Source organism: Fundulus heteroclitus, chromosome 16 (assembly GCF_011125445.2).
Source record: "Fundulus heteroclitus isolate FHET01 chromosome 16, MU-UCD_Fhet_4.1, whole genome shotgun sequence".
NCBI classification, from domain to species: Eukaryota; Metazoa; Chordata; class Actinopteri; order Cyprinodontiformes; family Fundulidae; genus Fundulus; species Fundulus heteroclitus.
In genome coordinates this window covers 13,300,480-13,323,530 of record NC_046376.1, presented here as the reverse complement: position 1 = coordinate 13,323,530, position 23,051 = coordinate 13,300,480, and the positions used below count along the sequence as shown (strand labels likewise).

The following is a 23,051-nucleotide window of genomic DNA, read 5'->3' as shown; positions in this document are numbered from 1 at the left end:
TCTGTAGGAGGTTGGACAGATTTATTTCACAGCTGAGTATGTGTTAGTGGACAGGCAGCATTATGGTAAAGCAACAGAGTGCAGCTCTTAAATGTGCAAAAGATATTTCATAAACAAGCTGGAAGTGAGGAGAAAGTGTTAAAGTGATAAAACACAGGCATGTCCTTATATTAAGCGATGGCTGCTAAGTTGTCAAGAAAAGCATTGGTATTTGCAGGATGGGTCAGAGACAAGAGCATAATGTTTGGCTGCAAAAGGACTGACAAGAGCAGATGAAATAAACAGAACAGATAAAAAAAAACAACAACAGATCCATCTGAAATCTGACCAATGATTGGTGTTGTTTGGCCTGGATTCTTTAAGTCTGGTCAAAATTGACTGACAAAGTCAAATTGCAGCAAAATGTCAAACTTGTACTTCAGGGATTAAACATGATTCCACAAAACATCTCATACACAGTCTCTTGCTTTTAACTATTTTCATCCATTTCAACCTGTAAATCTTTTTTTTAAATCTTATTTTATGTGATGGACCTCCCCAAAATACCTGAGGGGGTGAACACTTATGCATTCGGCAGTTTTTTTTGTTATTTTGACCTATTTGTTGAGTGCTTCTTAATAAAAGAAATACACCTTCACAGTTATGAGCATGCTCTGTACGTTAAATGTTCTCTCAAACAATCCGTTTTAATTCCAGGTTGTGCTGCAGCAAAACATAAAACATACTTTTGCAAGAGATTTCACATTTAGAACAAAATCACCAACTTTAGAGGTACAGATGCTCCAAATTATTGATCTAAATGTAAAAGATGTTGAAAGCAGATAACAATGTTGGCCTTTTCTCAAGCTATCTGTACTGTTACTCGATACACATCTGTGTTTGTGCGCATGCTGGGAGATTCCAAAAAGCAAGCTAACCTGGTGAGTTGATTTCTATATCCAGCCAGGAAAAACAGAACTTCTGGCCCTCGTGTTTTAGCTGAAGAAATCATGAAATAGATCCTGCGTGCGATTGGAAACACGCGTGCGTATCAGTGGAACCCCGGTTTGGCCTGAAACTTTTTGGATTCTTCAGAGACGAAACTAACAATTGGACGCCTGAAACTGATGGGAACCACGCCAGCTCTCTGCTCCAGGCTGTCCCCCATCAGGTCGGACACACGGTGAACTATCGAAGACAAGCAGACCCTGCTGGCTGTCAGGACACGTTTGGAGAAGGTGCCAGCGTAAGAGGACAGAGCGACAAAGAACTTGGAAACAAAACAAAGAAGAAGCTTTCATCAGAGAAGTGTCTGTCTGCGTTTTGTTAGACCCTTTAAACAAACGCGTTTCTTTTAGTGCTGTTTTTTTTATATTCTCTCTTTTCAGACATTACATTATGATTTTGAGATTTAGCTGTGGCTCTAACAAGGATTCCTGTTGTTACAGGCCTCTAGATGGCACTGTTTGAGAGCCTTTTGTGCAGTGCCGCACCATACTTCAGTTTTAAAGGTTCTATTAATTTTAAGATGTAAAAAAAAAAAAAAAAGCGTAAAAAACAGCTGGATGTATCTCTGCATGCATGATTTAAGCTCTGCAGTTTAACCTCAAATATCAGGTCATGGAGACTCTCATTTTGCTTCTCTGTGCACAATCAGGCAGGATTTCTGCTGCGAAGCATAAACAAGCAACAGCTACAGCTGCTTTTTGTTTTTCAGGTAATTGGGTGAACAGTTTCTAAGATTTTTTCCTCACACGTGGTTATTGTCTGCTCAGTTCAGCTCGGGTTTCAGCGTAATGTTCAGGTGCAGCAGCACCGATCTACACCTACACGCTCCTAATGCCTTTTCTATCCCGCTTCCTCCTAAACTGCACCTGTGTCAATCCACAAACGCTGTGCTTCTTTCCTTTATCTGCCGAGGATAAAATACTTTCTAAAATCTTTCTATTTCATATTTAGAACATCTAATCCTGCTCCGCGTTTTTACAATACTCTTCCTTCCAGCATTTAAATTGCATGACGCACAATTGAAATTATTCGATATATCCATATCTGCACGTGCAGGTGTGAAGACAGGTAATCTCCATAAAAGGAAATATGAAAGTAGACTAATGAACAGTTGTCGTAGACACAAAGGGAAATATTAAAAGCTAAAATACAGTATGTCAATATCTTCAATATGTCACTCAAAAAAAAAGCTTTGGGGATTGAGTCTAAACAGGCCCAATTTCTGGCTCTATATAATGTTTGCTTTTTATGCAAATGAAACAGCAACGACCGAAACCTTTGATCTGTGCGTCTTTGTGCAGGCGGCGGTTAAATCTGCAAAAAGCCTTGTGACAATAACGGGAAACCAGAACCAGAATGGCAGCGTGAAGACTTCAAATAAATTTGCTGAAACCTGATATCTTCCTACGAGACGTAAATAAAGAGCAGCTGTTCCGCCTCCTGCATTAAATCTCCGTATATCTGTAAGGTTAATGGCAGTGTCTGCAAAGAACTGGTAGGGATGTCCCTGTAAAATAGGTACTTAGTGTTGAGATGAGGGAAAGTTGCTGTGTGGTCACATCGATATAGATCGTTTTCAACCTGTCAAGATCAGAACGTTGTAAAAACAGAACAACACGATAAACTATGATTTTGGTATTCATTTCAAATTGAAGGAGAACTTTTAGTCTGTTTTAATTTTTACTAATTACGCAATCTCCATCTCCAGTTTAGCCTCTCTTCCTTACAACCTATCAACAGAAAACACTTTTTCAACTGTTGATTTAAAACTAAATTATGATTGCAATGTGCTGTAAATTCAGACATGTTATTAAACCTCTTTTTCTGTGTCTGTCCATATCTCCAGTCCCCACATCAAAATAATCAAGACCTTGTAAACACAGAAAGTACACATTGGATAGAAGGCATGCTAAATAAATAAATAAAAATCCCCTCTTCACATGAAAATGTTTCCCTCCCCTTTTCCAACCCTGTTTTAACCCCAATCAGCAGACAGAGAAACACAATTAGCTTCAGCAAAAAAGGTTTATTTTATTCCTGAAAGAATAATGTCAAGGTGCACTCAAACAGGGTCTCTGTGTATTTCATCAAGCTATGTGCCCTCATCCTTCAGGGAGCCATGCTTTTATTTCCTTTTCTAAAGATGCCAGTTTAAAACTGATTTGTATAGAGCGGATTTCGCAATAAAAAGGAGGATATTTTTGGCAGGATTTTAAAAAAAACAAACAAACTCTGATCTCAAGCAGGATTGTAATACCAAGTCATACAAATACATCAGCCACAGCAAATCTGCTAAGGTGTGCATGCTCACTGGACTGAAATAAGTCTGCAGAAAAATACTAACTGAGAGGAAAGATTCTGCTACTGGGATTCGGTCCTAATAAGCTTGCTGTCCCATGGGTGTGAAAACCTTGTCCCATATCTCCACCTTCAAGATGGCGTTGCCCATGGGACACATCGTGGCTCTGATGTCAAGGTAGTCACCCGCATAATTGATGCCTGAGCCACTGGCTTGCGCTCTGACAAAACCGTGCTCAAGCTCTTTCTTCTCGTAGTACATTTCTTTGAACAGATCCTTATCGCAGTTACGACCCTTTTTATAGACGCCCACCGCGAACCAGTTCTTGTACAGGTTGTAGTCCCAGGGAACTGAAAACAGGATGGCCAAGGTCTCAATGTTGTCGTTCTGGGACCTCTCGAAAAGATCGTAGGTCAGGACGCCAATGCTACCGGTTGCCTTTCCACTAGACTTGGTGAAGGTGCACACCTCTGTCTTGAGGGGGCGTACCGTCGGTTGAGGTGGATTGAATACCTCTCCATTGTCAAGGTAAGCTCTGAACAGGACAAAAATAAGAACAAACGGTTAAAGCTGATATTTACACACAATGTATAAAAATGACTAACATTCAGTCCCTTTCCTGATCTAAAACCTGTTCTTGCGTTTTAGATCAATTGTAAGATCCTTTTTAGAAGTTTGGGAAAGCCCAGATGACAGAGCTACAGCTTTGTAAGCTTCTGATTCACAACATCAGTTGAGTTAAATGAAGGCCAACCTATGGATATGGTTTAAGGCCACATTGTTTCTTGTTGGACATCATTGGAAAACAAAAAGAAATCATGCAAGATATTCAGAAGCTAATGGCAGACTCCATCAAGTCTGGTACATAAGGTGCAATATGCAAATATAAACGGCATGGGAGTGTCTTTGACTCAGAGACGAACAAGTTTTGGTGGAAAAAAATGCATAATATTCCCATGATAAGGGTAAAAGACCACATTAGCTAAGGCTGGTAGAAGGTTGTCATCATCAATAGTGAAAAAAGTCCTGAGCTGAAAGGACCCTCAACACAAAAACGGCCATTAATCCAAAAACAATGTCAATGTTGGAAGATACACTTAGAGAGAAAAAAAATATTTAAATTTTTGTAGAGATGTTCTCTGGCATGAGGAAAGAACATTCTGAAGAAATATTGAAGCAACATCTAAAAGAAATCAGCTAAATGGACGATGACCAGAAGCAGCCTAATTAGCTCCAAAGGGACTTAAGGAAAACAAATCAATATTTTGGAGAGGCCATCATAAAGCCTTGACCTCAGTCCCAGGAAAATTCTGGTCAGAGATGAAATAATGCGTTTGAGTGAGGTGTCCTACAAACCTAACTCAGTTACCCCAGTTCTGTCAGGAGGGATGGGCCAAAACTCCAGCAAACCTCGTTGAGAGGCTTGTGGGAAGATCCCCAAAACATTTGACAGTTCAAAAGACAATTTAACCAAATACTAAGTACAAGACAGTTGGAAACAAACAGCAAACCAAATTCTCTGTCATTATCCTGGTGTTTAGCAAATTTCAGTAATTTTGGTAATGTGAACTGATCCAAAAACAGAAAAAGTCTAATTTCATGTCAGATAGTGAATAACAGTTACGTGTCTTCTTAAACAGTTTAAATAAACACCTGGTTTCCACTGTACATTACGTATTTACAAAAATATCCAATCAAAATGTTAACGTATAAGCTATCCACACATTCCTCACCTGGGACTGACAAGGCAGTAGTTACTGGTGACATTAGTGATTTCAATGGTTACACTCCTCTTGCTGGTCACATCAGCTGCCACGGCTTCAGCCGACTCAGTCATGCTGCAACAGTTGTGAGATCTGCTTGTAAAACAAAGGTAACTCCGACGTCAGCTACCTGAATCAGAAACAACATGAAAGGCATGGCTGCTGGTGGGGTTTTTAAATTAGTTAGACAGTTTTTTTATTTATTTTATTTTTTTATTTAGCGACATGAATTAGAGCAGAAAACAGGTGAATGTTTAGCATCAGGTTTAGGGTGAGGCTAAAGGTTATGTAGTGCCTTCTTTGTCAAATATTTATGTTCGCATCCAAAAGCTGTTTCAGATTTTCCGCACTATGAAAGAAGGTTATACCATCAGCAAATAAAAAAAGATATGAGACTGAACATAAATCATACATACAACAGAAACAATAAAGAACCAAGTACTGAACTCTGTGGCATCCAACATGGGGAACTCTGGATTCTTTTATTCACATGCCCACATCTCTAAATAACTATGCAGCCATGCAGTCGTGAGGAAGTCCTCTCGAATCTAAGATATCTTGTTAACTGCCCTTGCTACATGATAAAACATGCATGAGACCTTTGCACTGCAGCCTTACTCTGTTACAACACTATCCCCGGAGTATTAACATGGATACAGTTATGAACAATCATGGAATGCTTGGCCCAAGTACCATGCAATATTAATAGTAGTCAAAACAGGCAAAAATACCTATCAAACAAAAGCTTTTGTTAAGAAATTTAAGCTAAAAATATGAATATCTTCTCCAAATTGTAAAGATTTAAGAGACTTACCTACTAACCAGGTGCAAGTGTTCCGAGAGTAAAATGGGAGAAGTGGGAAAAGATACCTGAGTGGGAGGTTCTGTTTTTTCCCCTCTTTCCAGGATGTCCCCCTCCCTCTTGCAACATAGTGTAATTTAGACCAGGCACACCCTCTTTCCACATACATGCATTAGTAAGACCCACACAAAAAGAGGAGCAATAGAATACATATATGTTTGGTTTTTCCCTGTTTGATCAAACAACCACACCCTTCCTTGGATCCCTCTCCAATGTTTTCCCTTTGGATCCCTTTGTTGTTGACTCGGCACATTTATCTAGTCCTGTTTTTTTTTTTTTCATCAACTCCATGTGACAGCAGTCTGGGAACCTCATCCCTTTTTTACTGTGCAACAGAAAAAAAAAAAAAAAAAGAGAACAATCCAAGTCTAGGCACGCATCTCTGGAGCCTCTTTACTCTTATTCTCTCTACTACTGAAGCCGCTGTTTTCCAAATTTTGCACAATCGAGCAAGACGAAGAGTCTCCCAGCCAGCACAGAACAGTGTTGTTATTGTGCCAATTAAAAAAACATCTACGGCGGCATTCCATCTGTTGCCGCTCATTAGAATTGGATAGATCTAGATAAGAGATTAAATAATAATTACTGTTCATCAGTAATAATGCAGGCATACAGAGTGGAAAACATACTCCCAACAAAGCAACACACGCATTGGGTCTGAATGTTTTATTACCATAATCAAAGAGAAGAGAGAGTACAACGTACATGAGACCAAGACATTAGCTAATGGGAAATCAATGAGCTGGCTGTCAGATATTGATATCTCACAGCAGACGCGAAATACAGATGACAGCAAAATCAGTCTTCCTCTCTTGAATGCTTTTTTTCTTCTTTTTTTTTTTAAATTTCAAGACCACAACAGTGGTCACATCAAACGATTTCTATTCACTACGGGGACACAAAAAAACAACAAAGAGTGGAAGAATAAAACCCAATTAGCCGGCGCACTAACGGCCCATTTTATCATACAGCTCCACTTTAACAATGGCTTTGCCTGTTGTAGACATTGTGGCTCTTAAATCAACATATGGTGCTTTATATTCAAGCCCACACCCGTTTGCATCCGAGCGGGCGGAGTGACTGAGATCTTTCCCATCATACATCTGGTCATACAGATGTTTGTCACAGGCCCGGGAATTCTCGACCACACCCACAGCCAGCCGGTTCGCGTAAATGTTTCGGTCGAAAGGCACGGAGAACATGATGGCCATGCGCTCGGAACAGACCCGGCTCTGCATGTGGAACAAGTCGTAGGTTAGCAGGCCGACCGCGCCGGTGGCGGTGTTGTCGTCCTTTGTGAAGGAGCACACCTCTGTCTTTTGGGTTCGAACTGTGGGCTGGGGTGGGTGGTAGGAAAAGCCACTGTTCATGTATACCCTATAAAGGAGAGCAGATAAGTAGTATTTAGGACAGTTCTCCAATGTTGCAGTGAAAAAGGAAAAAAAAAAAGAAAAGAAAAAACTTTGCAAAGTTTCCTAAAGCTCGGTGATGCTCTTTCAGAGCGTTAGGCTGTCTGGGGCGGAACCGCACACACAGATGGATGGAGTATGACTAGAAGTGTACTCCTATGGACTTCTAAGCAAAAGTGACTCCAGCTGCATGGAATGTGCAATGAGGCAGTGTGTGTCAGTGCATGATCGATAGGTGGATGTTCTCGGCAATGTAATGTCACATGTGAAAATCACCCATCCAAAATATGGCCTGTCCTGACTAACCTAGACAAATGCAGAAACATGACACACATGGCAAAAGGCTCCATAAGCATTCTGGTGGTATTTCTTTTATTATTTTATTTGTGCACTTCACTTTCAACTTTTTTTACTTTTGAAAAGCATTAATATCCCTTGGAAGATTACACATTTTGTCACTCTGTGAGCAGAAACTCGGACCAACGCAAAGTAGCGCACAACTGCAAAGTAAAAGGAAAGGAATACTTGGTTTTCACATTTTTTACAAGCAAAATCTAAAAAGTGTGCCAGTGTATTATTTGAATGGGGGCAAGAAGAAAGCCATTTTTGAAAGAAAGAGATAGGACGTCCCAATAACCAATAATAGTAAGATGAATGGAACGAAAAACAGGGCAAACTTGTAAAAAATAGTGTTTGAAGGCTACAAAGGATTTGAGCATTAGCAGCAGGAGTAACTTTTAAAACTGTGTAAGAGCTCCAATATCATTAAGATAAGAATAGACAAATTATTTTGTCACAGCACATTTAGAACAAGAGAAGTATGAGGTATCTATACACATTACTTTAATATTCTTTATAACTATCTATAACATATATATTTAAAATTTTAGGATAGAAATATATTCATGTATTAGAATGCTCCAATCAAGGCTAGACATATATACAGAGGAGAATCTGTGGTGTTTTCTCTATGCAATGAGACTGAGTGTGAGCAACTTTCCAAAGAATAATGGACAAAAATGTCAGGCTTTAGACGTGCAAAGCTAATGGAGACGCACCCCTAAAAACCAGCAGCTGCAATTCCAGTGAAAAGTCGTTCCACAAAGTATTGACACTTTACAGATAGTTGTTAGAAAATGTATTTTTTCAAACCATGGTTTGTTTTCCTTCCATGCTCCAATTATTTCCTGTTTGTCAAAAAAAGCCCCAATATAATAGACAGAGGTTTTTGGTTGTAATATGAAAAAAAAAATGTGAAAAAGTTCTGGGATTTATGAATAATTTTGCAATGTTCTGTAACTTTTTTGTGACTAACTGCTCTGATTGCAAATGTATAGATGCGTCTTAAAAAAAGGGGGAATTAAAACAAGTTTTTCAAACACTTTAAAAGGCAATTGCATGGCATTTTGACATGACCATCACATTGCCATAAATCCAACAAAAAAAAAAAAACATCACTGTACGACAATAAATAAAAAGAAATGTACTATATCTCATCTATTGCAGTTTGAGCTAAAATATACCTTCAATGTACCCATTGTTTAGTGTCGTAAGCTCGATGACGCAGTTGCAGACTTACTTGGGGTTAATGAGACAGTAGCTACCACTAACATTGGTTATCTCTATGGTGCAGTTTCTGTTGGTGGTGAGAGTGGCAGACACAGCCTCTGCAGTTTCAGGCATCTTCGCTGCAAGAGAAGCACGAGTGAAAGCTTAGTGTTGCAGATCTTCCAAGGGACCAGCGATTACCGTTTTCTGTATGGAACAGACAAAATGTGCATGGTTTCCAGTCATTTACTCAGAGAACAGGAATAGTATTTAGGTTGGTGGCATAAAATGGGAAGAAACAAAAGGTCAAACATGAGCTACATCTTTGTTTTTGTATCACCAGTGACGGCAGCTCGACGGAGGGAACTTTTGTTAGGTAAAGTAGGTGTGTTGGCATCACAATGGCACATAGAAAAAGATCACGAGTGCGATAAAACTTTTCCAACGCAAGAAATCGAGCATAATCAAGTGATATTTTCCTCCCAGAGAGTGTGATTATTATATTTACCTTTTAGAGTTTCACACCAGTGTTGTGCCAGACAGCAGCGTCAAGTTCTCTTCCTCAGATCCTGGAGAGAGTGTCTCCTGTGTGATTACACCTCCACAGCACTTGCTCAAACACAGGCGTGTCCACACCGTCAGTTATTGGAAACTTTTACTGAAACAAGAGGCGCTTTGGGGCAGCCGGTGTTCTCTAAACGCTGTAGATTAATCACCATCAAGGATTTCAATTAGGTGCATCGCAAAACATATCAATTAATTTGACAACACCTCTTGATTATCATCAACTCTCCCCTTTCCATCACACACGAGAGATATCGGTGGAGAGGCGAAAACAATCTCATTTAACATATTTTATTTGTTCTTTAGTGTTTTAATTATATACATCTTATGGTTTAACTGGCTGCCATTTAGATCTTTTAAAAACCTCCACTGTTTCTTTAGAAGGAGGTGAAATCCTTCATGTTCCATCTTGCTTCGAATGAACCTACATTTCCCGAGGCATTGCTCAAGCGCTTATTTTCCCTGCAGGTGAGGGCTAGTAACAGATTCCTGTGGGAGCCTCCTAAAATCACTCACACATTTCAACACACCGTCTACATCTAAGTCTTAAATGCTTACTCTGCTCCCAGAGGATTGGGAAGTCGAGGAAGAGGCGCTGCCTTTTTTTCCCCCCACTGCTTACGAAAACAAGACTTTATGTAACAAGGAGCTGTATAGTATCTCCAGTATATCTTAATGCTTCCCGATTAGGAATGTTTTGCGATATTATCCTGTAACCAGCACATGTGATTTCTTGGCTGCTGCTCTGTTTCGTTTAAGAATCCCTTCAACTCCAAAGCTTAAAGTCACCAGATGGCACCAAACATGCATCTGCAGAAAAGGCATTTGCACTACACCGACTTTGTCAGGTAAAGTTTGCAGATTAAAACACCCAGCGATCCTGTTGGAGAAATCTAAAAAAAAAATTACAAATAGCTTTCACCTCATATTTATTCAAATGTAATGTATGGACAATCGTAACACTGTGCGTGTCCCAGAGTAAGACCCCCCCCCCCCCCACACACACACACACACAGACACAGAATTTTAGCTGTCGTTAGAATAGAATAATCCGAACATATAAAAATGTAATCTCGGTTGTATTACCTTAAATTGAAATCTGCCCCATTGAGCCTAAAATGTGCAAAAGGACCTTTATACAGAGGAATGACTTCCTCAGTTTGACCTATCTTCTGCTGCCACCCTCAGGCCAATTTTAAAGCATTTCAGATAAATCATTTGCTAAATCTCCTTTTAATGATCAAAATGATCCTATAGGCACGTAATCACAAGCGCTGAGTGTTATGTCTCTTCGTCAGCGGTTAAAACGGATCATCCTGTATTGTGCATAACCGGCCTTTTAAGAGCTAATCTCGGGCCAAATTACATCCTTGTCAAGCAGGTGGGTAAAATCTAATCACACTCAGGTTATCTTTGTAAGAATAGTTAGCAAGAGGTAATTAAGAGGGCGACAAAAGGAAACAATGTGAGCTCTCGCAATCAGCATGATGCCGAGACTTTCGCAGTGTTATGACAAAGATAAATGTATGCTGAGTACATAACCATATTTAATCACAGTGGCTGCAGCATCAGTAAATCAACCTCATGCCACTCCTGTCGCAGCTTTTAATCCATTAGACACCTTTTCTGACAGCATTATGTGTTATGTGCCTCTGTTGTTTTAAAGTTTACTAAACCTGTAAATCATCAGAGAGAATGTTTTTAAAGAATGCAGCTAAAGTCTCTTTTTTCATGTATCTCCAGTCTGAGCTGAATCAAAGTAAATGCATTAAACTTTAAACCTATTGCATCCATCAGTTCTTAATTACCCTTTTGTCTTTTCAGTCTTGGATAAATTGCAATGCTGGGTGTTGTCTGTGCTGATTGCTGGGTTGTTCTGAAAATAGCTGACCCGTTAAATAAAGCTGTGCAAAAGAGATAGAGTAAACCAGCACTTTAATAGACATAGTTTTGTTTGCTTTGTGTGATCAAGATGCAGAAAGGTAAATCAGGACGATGTATTTTGATTTAAATTTTTTCTATTGTTCTAACTATATGAAGTTGTAAGAAAAGGACTTGAGAAAAAGAAAACCTTTTATAGTATGGCCAGGATGTTGATTATGTTCTTACCACAAGGGGGCCCTACATTGTTCACATGGTTTAGCAATATACTGGAGGGCTGATGTTGAATTGCAACAGCCAGGGTGCTAGCGAATTAGCTACCTTGTTCAAGCTCAAATGTACTAAAACAGCTTTTAGTTCTTTTTATGGCTCCCTGGCAGAAACTCAACCAATTTTTAAGCTTTTTTCACACTGTTTTTTTTTTTTTTATTTTGCCAAAAATGTTGATACATGTTCCCTACGGGTCTAAATGGGAAGAAACAAAATGAATTTTGTGAAACATGAAGACCTGTCACATAGTATGTTTATCAGGACATATCATGCAATAATCCACTTTTTAGCCCGTAAACAGATTTTGTTATGTACATGGAGTCTCTAGAAAGGCAGAAAAGTTGAATGTAGTCTCTCCATGAGTTGTGTAGATGTCTCTATACACTGTTTGGGTCATATTACTTCATAGTATTTGCTCCAGAGCAGTTAAACAAGACCTCCAGATTACAAATTTTTGCAAATCTGCTATTGTTATTTTTCACTGCGTTTTAATTGTCCTTTTAAGATACATCCACCATTGTATATGTTGCATGTTTATTGAAATGAAAGGTGTACAATTTAAATAACCTGGTAAAGTGCTTTTTGCTGTGGATTCACATTTTATGTTATTCTTTGTCTATACTTATTAACTGTTAATTTCTTTAACACAGTGTATCCTCACTATTAAAACACATGGCAAATCAATAATTGTGTGACAAGGCTGTTAATATAGCTCAATCACTGAATGATCTGTAAATGTAGAATTTTGTTGTCAGCGGTGCTCTCAAAACACACTATTTTAAAGTTCCAGTAGTTTGCAAACAAAGGCTGCCATTGACCCGACAAAATTGTTGTCACTCATTTTAGAAAGTGAAACTCATATTATATAGATTCATTACAAAGACATATTTCAAGAAATTATTTCTTGTCATTTTTGTTATCATGGTGATAAGAATTGACTGTACCCCCCAAGTTCTTTACCCTGAAAGAAGTGGTGTTCTCTTAGTGTAGACTTCGTAGACTTCTGCAGTAAAGAAAAGACTCTTGAAACAGAAACTATACTTTAACATATTTAATCTAACAAGGCAGAGGGAGGTTTACAGCTTCAGTCCTAGACACAAAACAATGCGAGATGGGTAGACTTCCGGACGCGCGAGAGAGAACCTGTTCATTACTCATTCCAAAAAAAGTAAAAAACAAAGCGACTGGACTTGTTTTTCGTAGTTGAAGACGTTTCGCTTCCTCTCCAGGAAGCTTTCTCAATTCAAAAAGTCTGGAGTAATGGGCAGTACTTCCTTGAGAGGATTGTCAAACAAAATTCAAGAATTTGCAGGAGACTCACAAGCAGTGGACTGAGGGGGGAGTCAGCACATCAAGAGCAATTATGCACAGGTGAATCCTATCACGTCAACTGCAAATATCATATCCCTCGAGTCGAGCCCCTCCTGAACCACAGACAAGTGTCAGAAGTGTCTTACCTTAGCTAAGGAGAAAAAATAACTGGATTGTTGCTCAGTGGCCTAAAATATTTTTTTTTTGGATGAAAGGAAAGTTTACATTTCATTTGGAGATCAACGTCCTGGAGTCTGGAGGAAATGTGGAGAGGCGCTTGATGTCCAGTAGGACGTTTCGACAGCCAGTGATAATTTAGGGTGGCATAACATCTGCTGTTGGTGGTCCTTGGAGATGCTGATTTTGTTTTCCAGCCGGACTTGGCACCTACCCACACTGCAAAAGGTCCCAAAAGCTGGTCCAATGACCATGGTGTTACTGTGCTTAATTGGCTAGGAAACTTGTTTCTGTGGGGTAACAATGCAGATAGCCTTAAGTCTGCCGTCTAACAACCTGGACAAGCTGGGCCTCAGGAGAACCACAGGCTGACTGCTTCCAGGCTCATCGTTTCCATACCACAAGTCTCGGGTGTAAAGAAACTAACTTACTTTTCAGAAACTTGACATTTCAGTTTAAAACATCATATATATATATATATATATATATATATATATATATATATATATATATATATATATATATATATATATAATTTCTTTTCTTCATGATAGTCTAACTTTCATTATATTTGCTGCAAAACAACTGAACATCTTGGAGTGCAAGATGTTCACTAATGGACACTCAGAGTTAAGAAGCATGCAGCATAGCATGTTATGTTTGTCTGAATACATTAAACTGGCTGTCTAACCAATATTATATAATAATATTTTGATTCAAATGAAACGGATACAATATTTAATTGCCCAATTGTCTCAGAAATAGAAAAAGAATCTTTCAGAATTTTTTTTGTGACAGACTTCTTCATAAGTTTTTTTTTTTGTTAAAACATTTCATGTTCATATTAAAGTGCCATAAACATATCATCTCTCCCTGCCCCTTTTTTTCACAGCTCTATAAAAATATTTGTAACATGTGACATCTTTAACGGATGATTCTTAGTTCACTGACAAGATCAGTGATATTTTAAATTTGCAACAACTTAGACTCTCAAAGTTAAATGTAATTAAGTATTATTTTCACATGCCAGACTCTGTGAGTATGACTTTTCGTCTTTGGAGAATGTCCATTATCAGACTGACAGATTTGCCTGGCATCCATTGCTTAATGTCTGGTTCTGTTACGACCTCTTCCCAGAATCACTCTTTCATTTCCAAATGTGATGTCAACACCGTGGAGCTCTGGGATTGAGAACTGGCCTTTTAGGAGGCGTGAAAACAAAAATCATTGCAAATTGCTCCACTGTGGTTGGCTTTGACAGATGTGCCAGACTGGTTTTAGGTTAATATGAAATCATTGCTATAAACTGCATCATGTAGCCTAATGGCACTCACTTTTTTTTTTTTATCCTGGAGGTATGGATGATTTACAACATATTTTTTGTAACTTAAATACATACAAATGTCTTGTACTGGTGCAGGAATAATAGTAAAAAAAACACCAAACAAAACACAGATTTGCTTCAGTTAAACACTAATGTCTTATTCATATTCCACCCCCCTCTCCTGCTCAGCGATGAAGCCACCTTCTATGCAGCACTAATGATGCATAACATCAGTGACATTTCTGTCTCCAGAGAGAGCAATTTGGTTCTGTCTTAATCTCTTTATCTCTGCAGATAAACCTGATGATAACTGGGTGTTTAATGCAGAGCTCATTGCTGCATTTAAGACCAATTATATCAAACAGCGTTCAAGCAAACCTTCAATTTTACATAGTTCACTTATGAAATATTAAAACAAATGTTTTCCTGACTCCTCTCATCTAACCAGATGTCTTTTTCTTCATTTCTCTTGTGACCCATGTTTCATTCGAGGAAAGGAGGTCATAGTACTCTGGCTCTAAAAAAAACAACAACAGCACAGACACAAAAGTTCAGTTGCTACACATCCATTTAAACAGCTCCAAACCAGTTTAAATGAAAAGGTCAAATCATTGCGCTTTGTTTGTTCAGGTCGGAGAAAGACATAATACTCAGTCACGATAAGAATTTGTAATGATGTGCGATGCAGTTGACAGTAATAGTCGTGCCAAGATAATCAGTTCTTAATAGAGAAATTGTTTTTCCAATAACTATCTTTAGAGGAAATATGCTGGATAATAACATATTGATACTTTGTTTCTGGGCTCCCTTTTTTCGACACAAATAGAAGACAGCACAGAGCTATAATTTGACTTAAGTATGACAACAATATATTGCTGTAGCGCAGAGACTGAAGGATATTTTAGACAAGAGTTTATTCTCAGAAGAACAAGATCGAACTGGGTACTTGCATCCTTCTCTGAGTGCAAGCACGCTGCTCTAACCACTAGGCCAACACTCCCCTAAGCAGATTCTGTCAGGAGTGGGACTCGAACCCACGCCTCCAGTGGAGACTGCGACCTTAACGCAACGTATGGATCCTCTAACACTATTTTGACTAACATTGGTCACCTACAACGTGTGTATACTACTGCTGGCATTACAGAAATAAACCAAACAATATAGAGAAAAAAAACATATCTTGTCAAAGTATCAATAGGTTTATTTGATATGGACCAATTTGGTTACATACAAGGGAAACCAGAAATTTTGTGTACGCTTTTTTGTGACTATAAGAGATTAAATCAGATAAGTCTATGAAATATTTCCCTTTATAGTCTCACAGAAGGAAAATTTGTCTCTGCGTTTAACCCATCAGTTAGGGAGCAGTGTGCTGCCAACACTGTGTAGCATGGGGGGAGGGGGGGGGGGGCAATCTGTGGTCAAGGGTCTTGCTCAGAGACCCAGAGTGACAGACTGAGTTTCCAACCGTCGACCTTTGCAGCCTCTCCAAGACACAAACACCAGGCTTTCTGACCACTAGACCACTGTTCCCACACAGTCAGTAGCCAAACAACTAAATATCATACATAGCATTATTTATTTCATAATCCATATATTAGTTTTATTTGTTTGAGTATCAGTAACTGAAGCTTTTATTAAAAAAAAGAAGGTCTTAGATCGTTTTACACATTTTTGTTCTTATTTTTTAATGTGTAAATATGGAAATACCATAAGGATGTGGTATTAGATGTGGTCATAGGAGTAGAATCTCATACAGGCCCATGTCTAGTCAGGACAGAATGGTAAGCTTCATGGGATGAAATGGCAGAAACCGGATTATGAAATGGTAGTAGATGGGAACAAAGTGGCAACACGTTGGTTCGAAATGGGAGCAAAAAGCAACGAAGGAGCAAATTGAACCGGTGCCCTGCTTCACTTCTACGGAGGGAAATGTGTCTTATTTACTTCTTTCATGGTTGTGCATCTTAGTAGTTGCCACGTCAACATAAAACAGTTTCTGGAGCCACGTGCTCATTATCTGGACAAATCAATGGAGCGTCCCACTTGTCCTTTAAGCTGTGTGGATAAAATGCATCAGTTAGCTAGTCCTGTCTTCATGCAGACTCGGTTTTCAACTTTTCATCTGTATGACATATAGTCCAAAAGATGCATTATTTCATTAATATAATAATATTACTATACAGTGCAACAATCAAATCGCTATGGTGAACTCCTGCATATACTCTATTCCCAGGAATGTAACAGAAAGCAGATGCAGTATGCCATCATCCTCACTTCTTTACAGTTTGCCATCTCTTGCATGTTGAAAAGTCAAATAATTTGCTCATTAACATCGTTTATAAAGCTAACAGACCATTTTATATAAACAGCAATTATCGGTAAACCACTAAAATCTAAACAACAATCATAAACAAAGCAGAATCTTTAAAGCTATCTCTAACATACAAGGGAGCAAATTACTGTAAGAATGAAATAAAATTAACTAATTAATACAATTTCTCAAATGCAGCTCATTTGTGGGATTTGTAATTTAGAAGCCTGCTCAGTTTCCTTAAAAGCAGCGATGTATATATCCAGAAAATATTTTTAGCTACAAATCCAATCATGGAATTCAAACGTCCCCCTTTTAGATCATCTTATTCACTGCTCAACTCTCACAATTCAATCAGCCTTGAGAAAGGGACATGCTGATTAATCTCTTCAGTCATCAAAATGGTCTTCAAAGGTAAAGGTTCTCAAACGTAGGGTAATGGGTGAGCGGAAGTAGATGAGGATTATGCAAACTTTGCAGTGATTAATTTTGCTCCGAGACGTATCTGCGCCGATGGTAGCCTGGAGACGAGCATATTGATTGATTGCTACAGAGGGCGCGAGGTTCTGCACATTTACTTTTTGATGAATCGGCTGTCAGGGCCTCGAACAACCAAATATGGCCGTGTAAATGAATGTTTAAGCGATTATGGTATAAGTGTAAATAGTACGCATCTATTAAGAAGGATTACATTTGATGCCACTTTTAAGAGGAGGGGAGAAATAAAGTGACAAGCCAAGAGAATATCCCACAGCAAAGTATGCGCAGGGAAAAAAACGGGGCTTTAATCTGCATGTATAATGTCTTAGCATTCTAAAAGGGAAGTCCTTGACATTAATCTGTGTGCGCGCGCACAAGTGTCTGTGGAGGCACGAGGCTGTGTCTTTTACGTAGGCCGGTGTGTGCGCTTTCAGGAGGCCCGGGCTGTAGACGAGGGCTTTAAGTTGACAGAGCATGCCAGCGCATCCGCCCGCTCAAATTACCGCGCGGCAAAAACGCATCCGGGGTGCTGCACTGGAGGTGAGAGTGGGAATAAACGCCTGCTTCAAAGATGATTTGTGCTCAGCGCGGATTAATTCCCCCACCTAACAAGAATCAATAGCGCTGCGTGGAAGAGGAATACATTTGTGTCATCTTTTGGGGACAAGTGAAAACACAGTGCGGAAGCAAGTTGAGACAATGCACATCAAAATGACTAAAACCCACCAACACTTAAACCGGCGAATGCCTCAATTCAGGGAGTAGCCGGTAATTAGGTTTTTTTTTTTCCTCTTTGCTTTTCTGTACAGTGTCTCCCAAAGCGCAGGGTATTTTAAATGTGTTCTTTATTCCAAAATACCAATTGTGTAATCTTTCATGATTGAACTTCAAGCATTTGCTCACTCACAATACAAATGTATTTACAATATTTATTTCCTATTGTTCATAGCACTTGCCGTCTAATTTTGGCATTCAAATTCCTCCATTCGACCCTCAGCAGTCTGTTTGTTTGTTTTTAAATTGGAGTGTTTTTCTTTGATTTGTAATCATTTTAATACCAACACTTACTCATTTAAATTAACATATGGACATAAACACAAGCAGCTAATGGATGCAAACATTATAGGCGCCACAAAAACATTTCAGTGCAAGAAGAAATTCTTCAGGGGGAAACACAGAAGGTTTTTTTGACTCAAGAAATGAGAACAGAGTTATTTTTTTTATTGTTTTTGGTCCTCTCTGTCTGCTTGTTCTGCTTCCATTCCACTGCTTAACTTTATGTAAACACTTTCCCCCCCCCCCCTCCTTGACTTTTCGCCTTTGTGATGGTGATACCTTTCAAAAGGCGTTTTGGGAAAATACCTGCATCGTGCAAACATGCTGTATTGCACAGTTAGCGACTCATTTCCATATCCCCAAACAAAGCATACTTATCCTCGCATTGACTAAATGATAAACACCAAGGCCTCTGTTTGCCACTGATCCTCTGAAGAGACGACAGACAGGAGATCAATGGGCTCCTCATCCTCTATCCCATCTGCCGTTCGCGTTGCTGCTTTTTCAGTCCCTCCATTTTCCCCTCATCCCTACTCGTTCCCTCAACCGTTGCCTTGCCATTGCATTCTCCTGCAGCTGTCATTCTGTGTTTCCTAAGCTTGATCTTCTGCTTTTCACTCGCACGCCACTACCTGTGCTGCCCCACCCTCGCCAGCTCCAATCCCGCTTTATGGGAAATATAATCCCACTGATCCAAAACCCGATGGGAAGCGTTGATCTGTAAACAGACAAGTGCTCAATAAGAACCACCCGGTCCTCCAGAAAGGAAATGGAGGATTGTTTAGGCGTTAGGTTGGGTGGGAGGTTTTACTGGGGCAGCAGGCACAGAGGAGGTGTGCTGAAGAGAATGAAAATGGTGAGGGTCCTACCGTTGTGTGTTTTAGCATCATCTGTCAGATTTATTGCATTCTTTTTTTGCAGAGCGCCTCACCTGGCTCTACTGGTCCTGACCTTACTGCAGCCGCGAACCATATTCTGACCAAGCAATTAAAAGTTCTTAACTCTGAGTGGCCATATGGAAGGTGTGACATTTTCTTTTTCCACTGATGGTGAATTTAAAGCGACAGGAGAGACAGATGCACCCAACCATAGATATGGATTTTTTTCCCCCCTCTGCTTCTCCACACAACCTGCTATCTTTGCTCCCTGACTGCTTAAAGCTATAGTTGGTAATTCTGTTCAGAAACACTTTTTGTTATACTGGGTAAGATCGTCCTCCCATTCTCAAAGTAGTTAATATATTAAGTATTCACAAAAAGGAGGTTAAAAAGCATTTTCTGTGGGAGCTGCAGGCCTGTAAAAACTATAACCAATCTCTGCCGTTTAGTCCGAAGGGCATGGTTTGTCAAAGATTTTATTCCTGCTCTCACCCAGAGATGTTATAAACTCACCACCCTCTGTCCCTCAAGGTCCAAGGGAATCGCCTTATCTATTGGTTGTCCCACATGCCCACGTAACGCCAGTGTGCATGCTCTTTCCTTCTGAGTTTCCGCTTGCCCTCTGCAACGGTGTTTTCACAGGTCTGCCTAAAAAGTGGATCAGACAGCTGCAGCTGATCCAGAACGCTGCTGCACGCGTCCTCACTAAGACTAAGAAAGTAGAGCACATCACCCCAGTTCTAAAGTCCTTACACTGGCTCCCTGTATCTCAGAGAATAGACTTCAAAATTATTTTGTTAGTCTATAAATCCCTGAATGGCTTAGCACCTAAATACATCACAGACTTGTTATCAGTGCATCAACCCTCCAGACCACTCAGGTCTTCAGGCTCTGCAAACCTTCAAAAACATTTGGTGAGTTGAGGAAATAAATGTACGCCCCTTCCTTTGTGTCCATGGTGCTCTTTTTATTTTTATCACTATGTTTTCTTCCTTTCGAGCCTTTGGGTGAGTGAGAGTACCTGAAAAATACTTCTGTATCGTACACAAAAAAGATACCTGTGTTATATTAAGACAACTTACTTTTCTTATATCACTTTTGCTGGCTTATAATGAAAGATGCAATGTCAGAAATGTTTCCTGCTCTGGTAAAGAGAATTTGGGGTGTTTTGATCCCTCTGCAAGCAAGCACAGGATTTAACTCTTCCATTAATGTGTATTTAGGGTTAGACCAGGTCAGCTCTAGTCACAGCTGGGGGAGCCCAAAAGCGTAGCCACTAATGGGTTTTTGTGGTCAGGTTATTGATCCGTCTTTTGAGGGTTCTTCAAACTAGGAAAAAAAATTAATAACCATGAGATGTTTAAGAACTAAATCCTTTCTTTGAAGTTCAAAGATTTTTTCACATTAATATCAAGAATTTCTAGACACTAAACAAAACCATATTTTCTTTGCTCTTTCTTACAAAGGAGACACACCTTAAATCCATCGCTTTGAGGCTTCATGTGGCTTTGTCTGTCTGTTTTCTATGTTGTGTCCTCTGATGTGTTTACGTTGACTCTGCACTCTGAGCTACTTGCACATTTTTTTCCAATGCAGGTAAAACTGCAAATGGCTAATAAAGTGAATCTGAATCTGAATCTCAATGCTTCTGTCCATCTTCTTACATCGGGTCACGACAGCAGTGGGTTCAGAATTTACTCTCCAGCTAAATCTCAAGGGACATGTACACTTCTGATCTTTTCTTTTTGTCAGGAAATGATGTAGAGCAGAACCCAAATGCAAAGATGAAGCAAGAGGCAGGCAGGGGGGAAAACCTTTTATAATTGAAAAAAGTAAAATCGAAAACTTACAAAAACTAAGGTCCAGGGCAGAATCCAAAAATAATACATGTGACATAATAACACAAGGAAACAGGCATGTGGGAATAGCAGGATGATCTGAGCATGCTGGAGATACGACTACTGAGTAAGGAGCAGGTGGTTGATTAGAAACAGGGTGCAGCTGTGAAAGAAGGCAGGTAACTGAAGGCTGAACTCAGGAAATGAGTGAAATGGCTGAGAGAATGCACAGGGAACAAGGGAGCAGAATATATAGACTTATGAAACATTAAAATAAAGCTATATACAAAAATAAAGTCACGAAGATCATGGCTTTCTCAAGTAAGAAGAAATTAGAAAAATGCCCTCTTCACAGTGACAGAGGTGGCAAGTCAGAAAGTACAAATACTTTGTTACTTTACTTAAGTAGAAATTTTGCGTGAGCCAGCTAAATATCTGTCTCCGCATACACACATACATAACTTTGACATGGTTGTCCATAGCTATATAAGTGAACAAAGTACATATAAGGAATTTAACAAACAGGATTCTTAGTTATGTTTCAGTTTTCAATCACTTGCATTAAATATTCATATTGACAGCACTGTCTACCGTATACGGACAACCATACAAGGTTCCTTTTTACTAATCTTGTCCTGAATACACCAATTTTCCTTGTCCAGTTCTGTTATCTTACATCCACTGCCCTCGTAGATTCCTGCATCTAAACTTGGATGTACATTTACATTCCAGTAAAGGTCATTGATAACGTGCCTCTGAAGTTTGCATCATACTTACAGGCAGCCAGTCAGCATATCTTCTGCTTCACAAAATGCATGTCAATGCTCAGTGGTGCACATATATGTGCTTTGATATATTAGAAAAAGAACATTTAATTTGGCATATATGCAGGTGAAACTGGTGGCCCATCCCAAAATTTTCAACATTAGAACTGCAGTAGGAAGTTTGGAGGAAACCATGAGCAAGCACACCTTACAGGTCCCTCCTCCTTGCTCTCTGCTGTGCTGCAGCCCTCCCTCCACAGCTCCTCCTCCACAGCGGAGCCTGCTGTGCTGCTCCAATGTTTACCTGTCTTTGTTGTCTGAGCTGGTGCCACTCAGGAAATTTGCAGTTTTTCTCTTAGACAGGTTGTTTCTCCACCTTTTCTCCTCACAGCTGCATCACCCTGGCAATCATGAGCTTGAATGACAGTAGTGCTGTACAGGGGAGGGCTGCGAGCGGCAAGTACACACGAGTTATTGACACTGCTTACAACCAATCAGAGTCAGATATTCCTCTTGACTCTGATTGGTTGTTTCTGACTGGGAGTGGCGCATTTCTGCAAATGGCAGCAGGACCACTGGGAGGAGCCAAAGAGGGGATTGGGAGTGTTCTCTGGCTCAGGTCAGGTGAAACATTTCGGGTCTATGTCTTATGTCCCAATGTTCTTCGGATGATTTAAAACATTTCAACTCTTTGTCTTATTGCCTTCACTCACCAGTAAGCACTTTAATATTTTTGGACCAATAGAGGAGAGATCAGAAGTTAGCACACAGCTTCAGCTGCTTCAGCTAAAAAACACTGATTAGGCCCGAAATCTGGGTGTAGTGATGGACTCAGACCTGAACCTCCAAAAGCATCTAAAGACAATTACAAGGTCGGCTTTCTATCACCTGAAGAACATTTCCAGAATTAAAGGACTAATGTCTCAGGAGGATCTGGAAAAACTAATCCATGCGTTTATATTTAGTAGAATTGATTACTGCAACGGTGTTTTCACAGGTCTGCCTAAAAAGTGGATCAGACAGCTGCAGCTGATCCAGAACGCTGCTGCCCGCGTCCTCACTAAGACTAAGAAAGTAGAGCACATCACCCCAGTTCTAAAGTCCTTACACTGGCTCCCTATATCTCAGAGAATAGACTTTAAAATACTTCTGTTAGTCTATAAATCCCTAAATGGCTCAGCACCTAAATACATCACAGACTTGTTATCAGTGTATCAACCCTCCAGACCACTCAGGTCTTCTGGCTCCAGCCTGCTCTGCATACCTAGAACCAGAACCAAACACGGAGAATCAGCATTTAGTTCCTATGCTCCACTTATCTGGAAC

The 23,051-nt window shown here is 39.7% G+C and overlaps 2 protein-coding genes across 5 annotated transcripts; both read right to left on the bottom strand.

Annotated features, from left to right (window-relative positions):
• Positions 1–2,993: 2,993 nt before the first annotated feature.
• Positions 2,994–5,960, bottom strand: apnl (actinoporin-like protein). Of its 4 annotated transcripts, none has more exons than XM_021324695.2 (3): positions 5,864–5,960; positions 5,020–5,142; positions 2,994–3,821 (listed from the first exon to the last, which is right to left on the bottom strand). In XM_021324695.2, exons 2-3 carry the CDS (start codon positions 5,121–5,123, stop codon positions 3,365–3,367), a joined length of 561 nt encoding a protein of 186 aa, XP_021180370.2. In that variant the 5' UTR covers positions 5,124–5,142; positions 5,864–5,960; the 3' UTR covers positions 2,994–3,364. The 4 variants fall into 4 exon arrangements, with proteins under 4 accessions (XP_021180370.2, XP_021180373.2, XP_036004506.1 ...); XM_021324698.2 differs by having other exon boundaries at positions 5,020–5,145; positions 5,864–5,959; XM_036148613.1 differs by having other exon boundaries at positions 5,020–5,179; positions 5,864–5,956.
• Positions 5,961–6,562: 602 nt separating this feature from the next.
• LOC105937385 (bryoporin) lies at positions 6,563–9,521 on the bottom strand. The gene is made up of 3 exons (XM_012878670.3): positions 9,377–9,521; positions 8,900–9,008; positions 6,563–7,288 (listed from the first exon to the last, which is right to left on the bottom strand). The coding sequence occupies exons 2-3, from the start codon at positions 9,001–9,003 to the stop codon at positions 6,859–6,861; spliced, it is 534 nt and encodes a 177-aa protein (XP_012734124.2). The 5' UTR covers positions 9,004–9,008; positions 9,377–9,521; the 3' UTR covers positions 6,563–6,858.
• Positions 9,522–23,051: the final 13,530 nt, after the last annotated feature.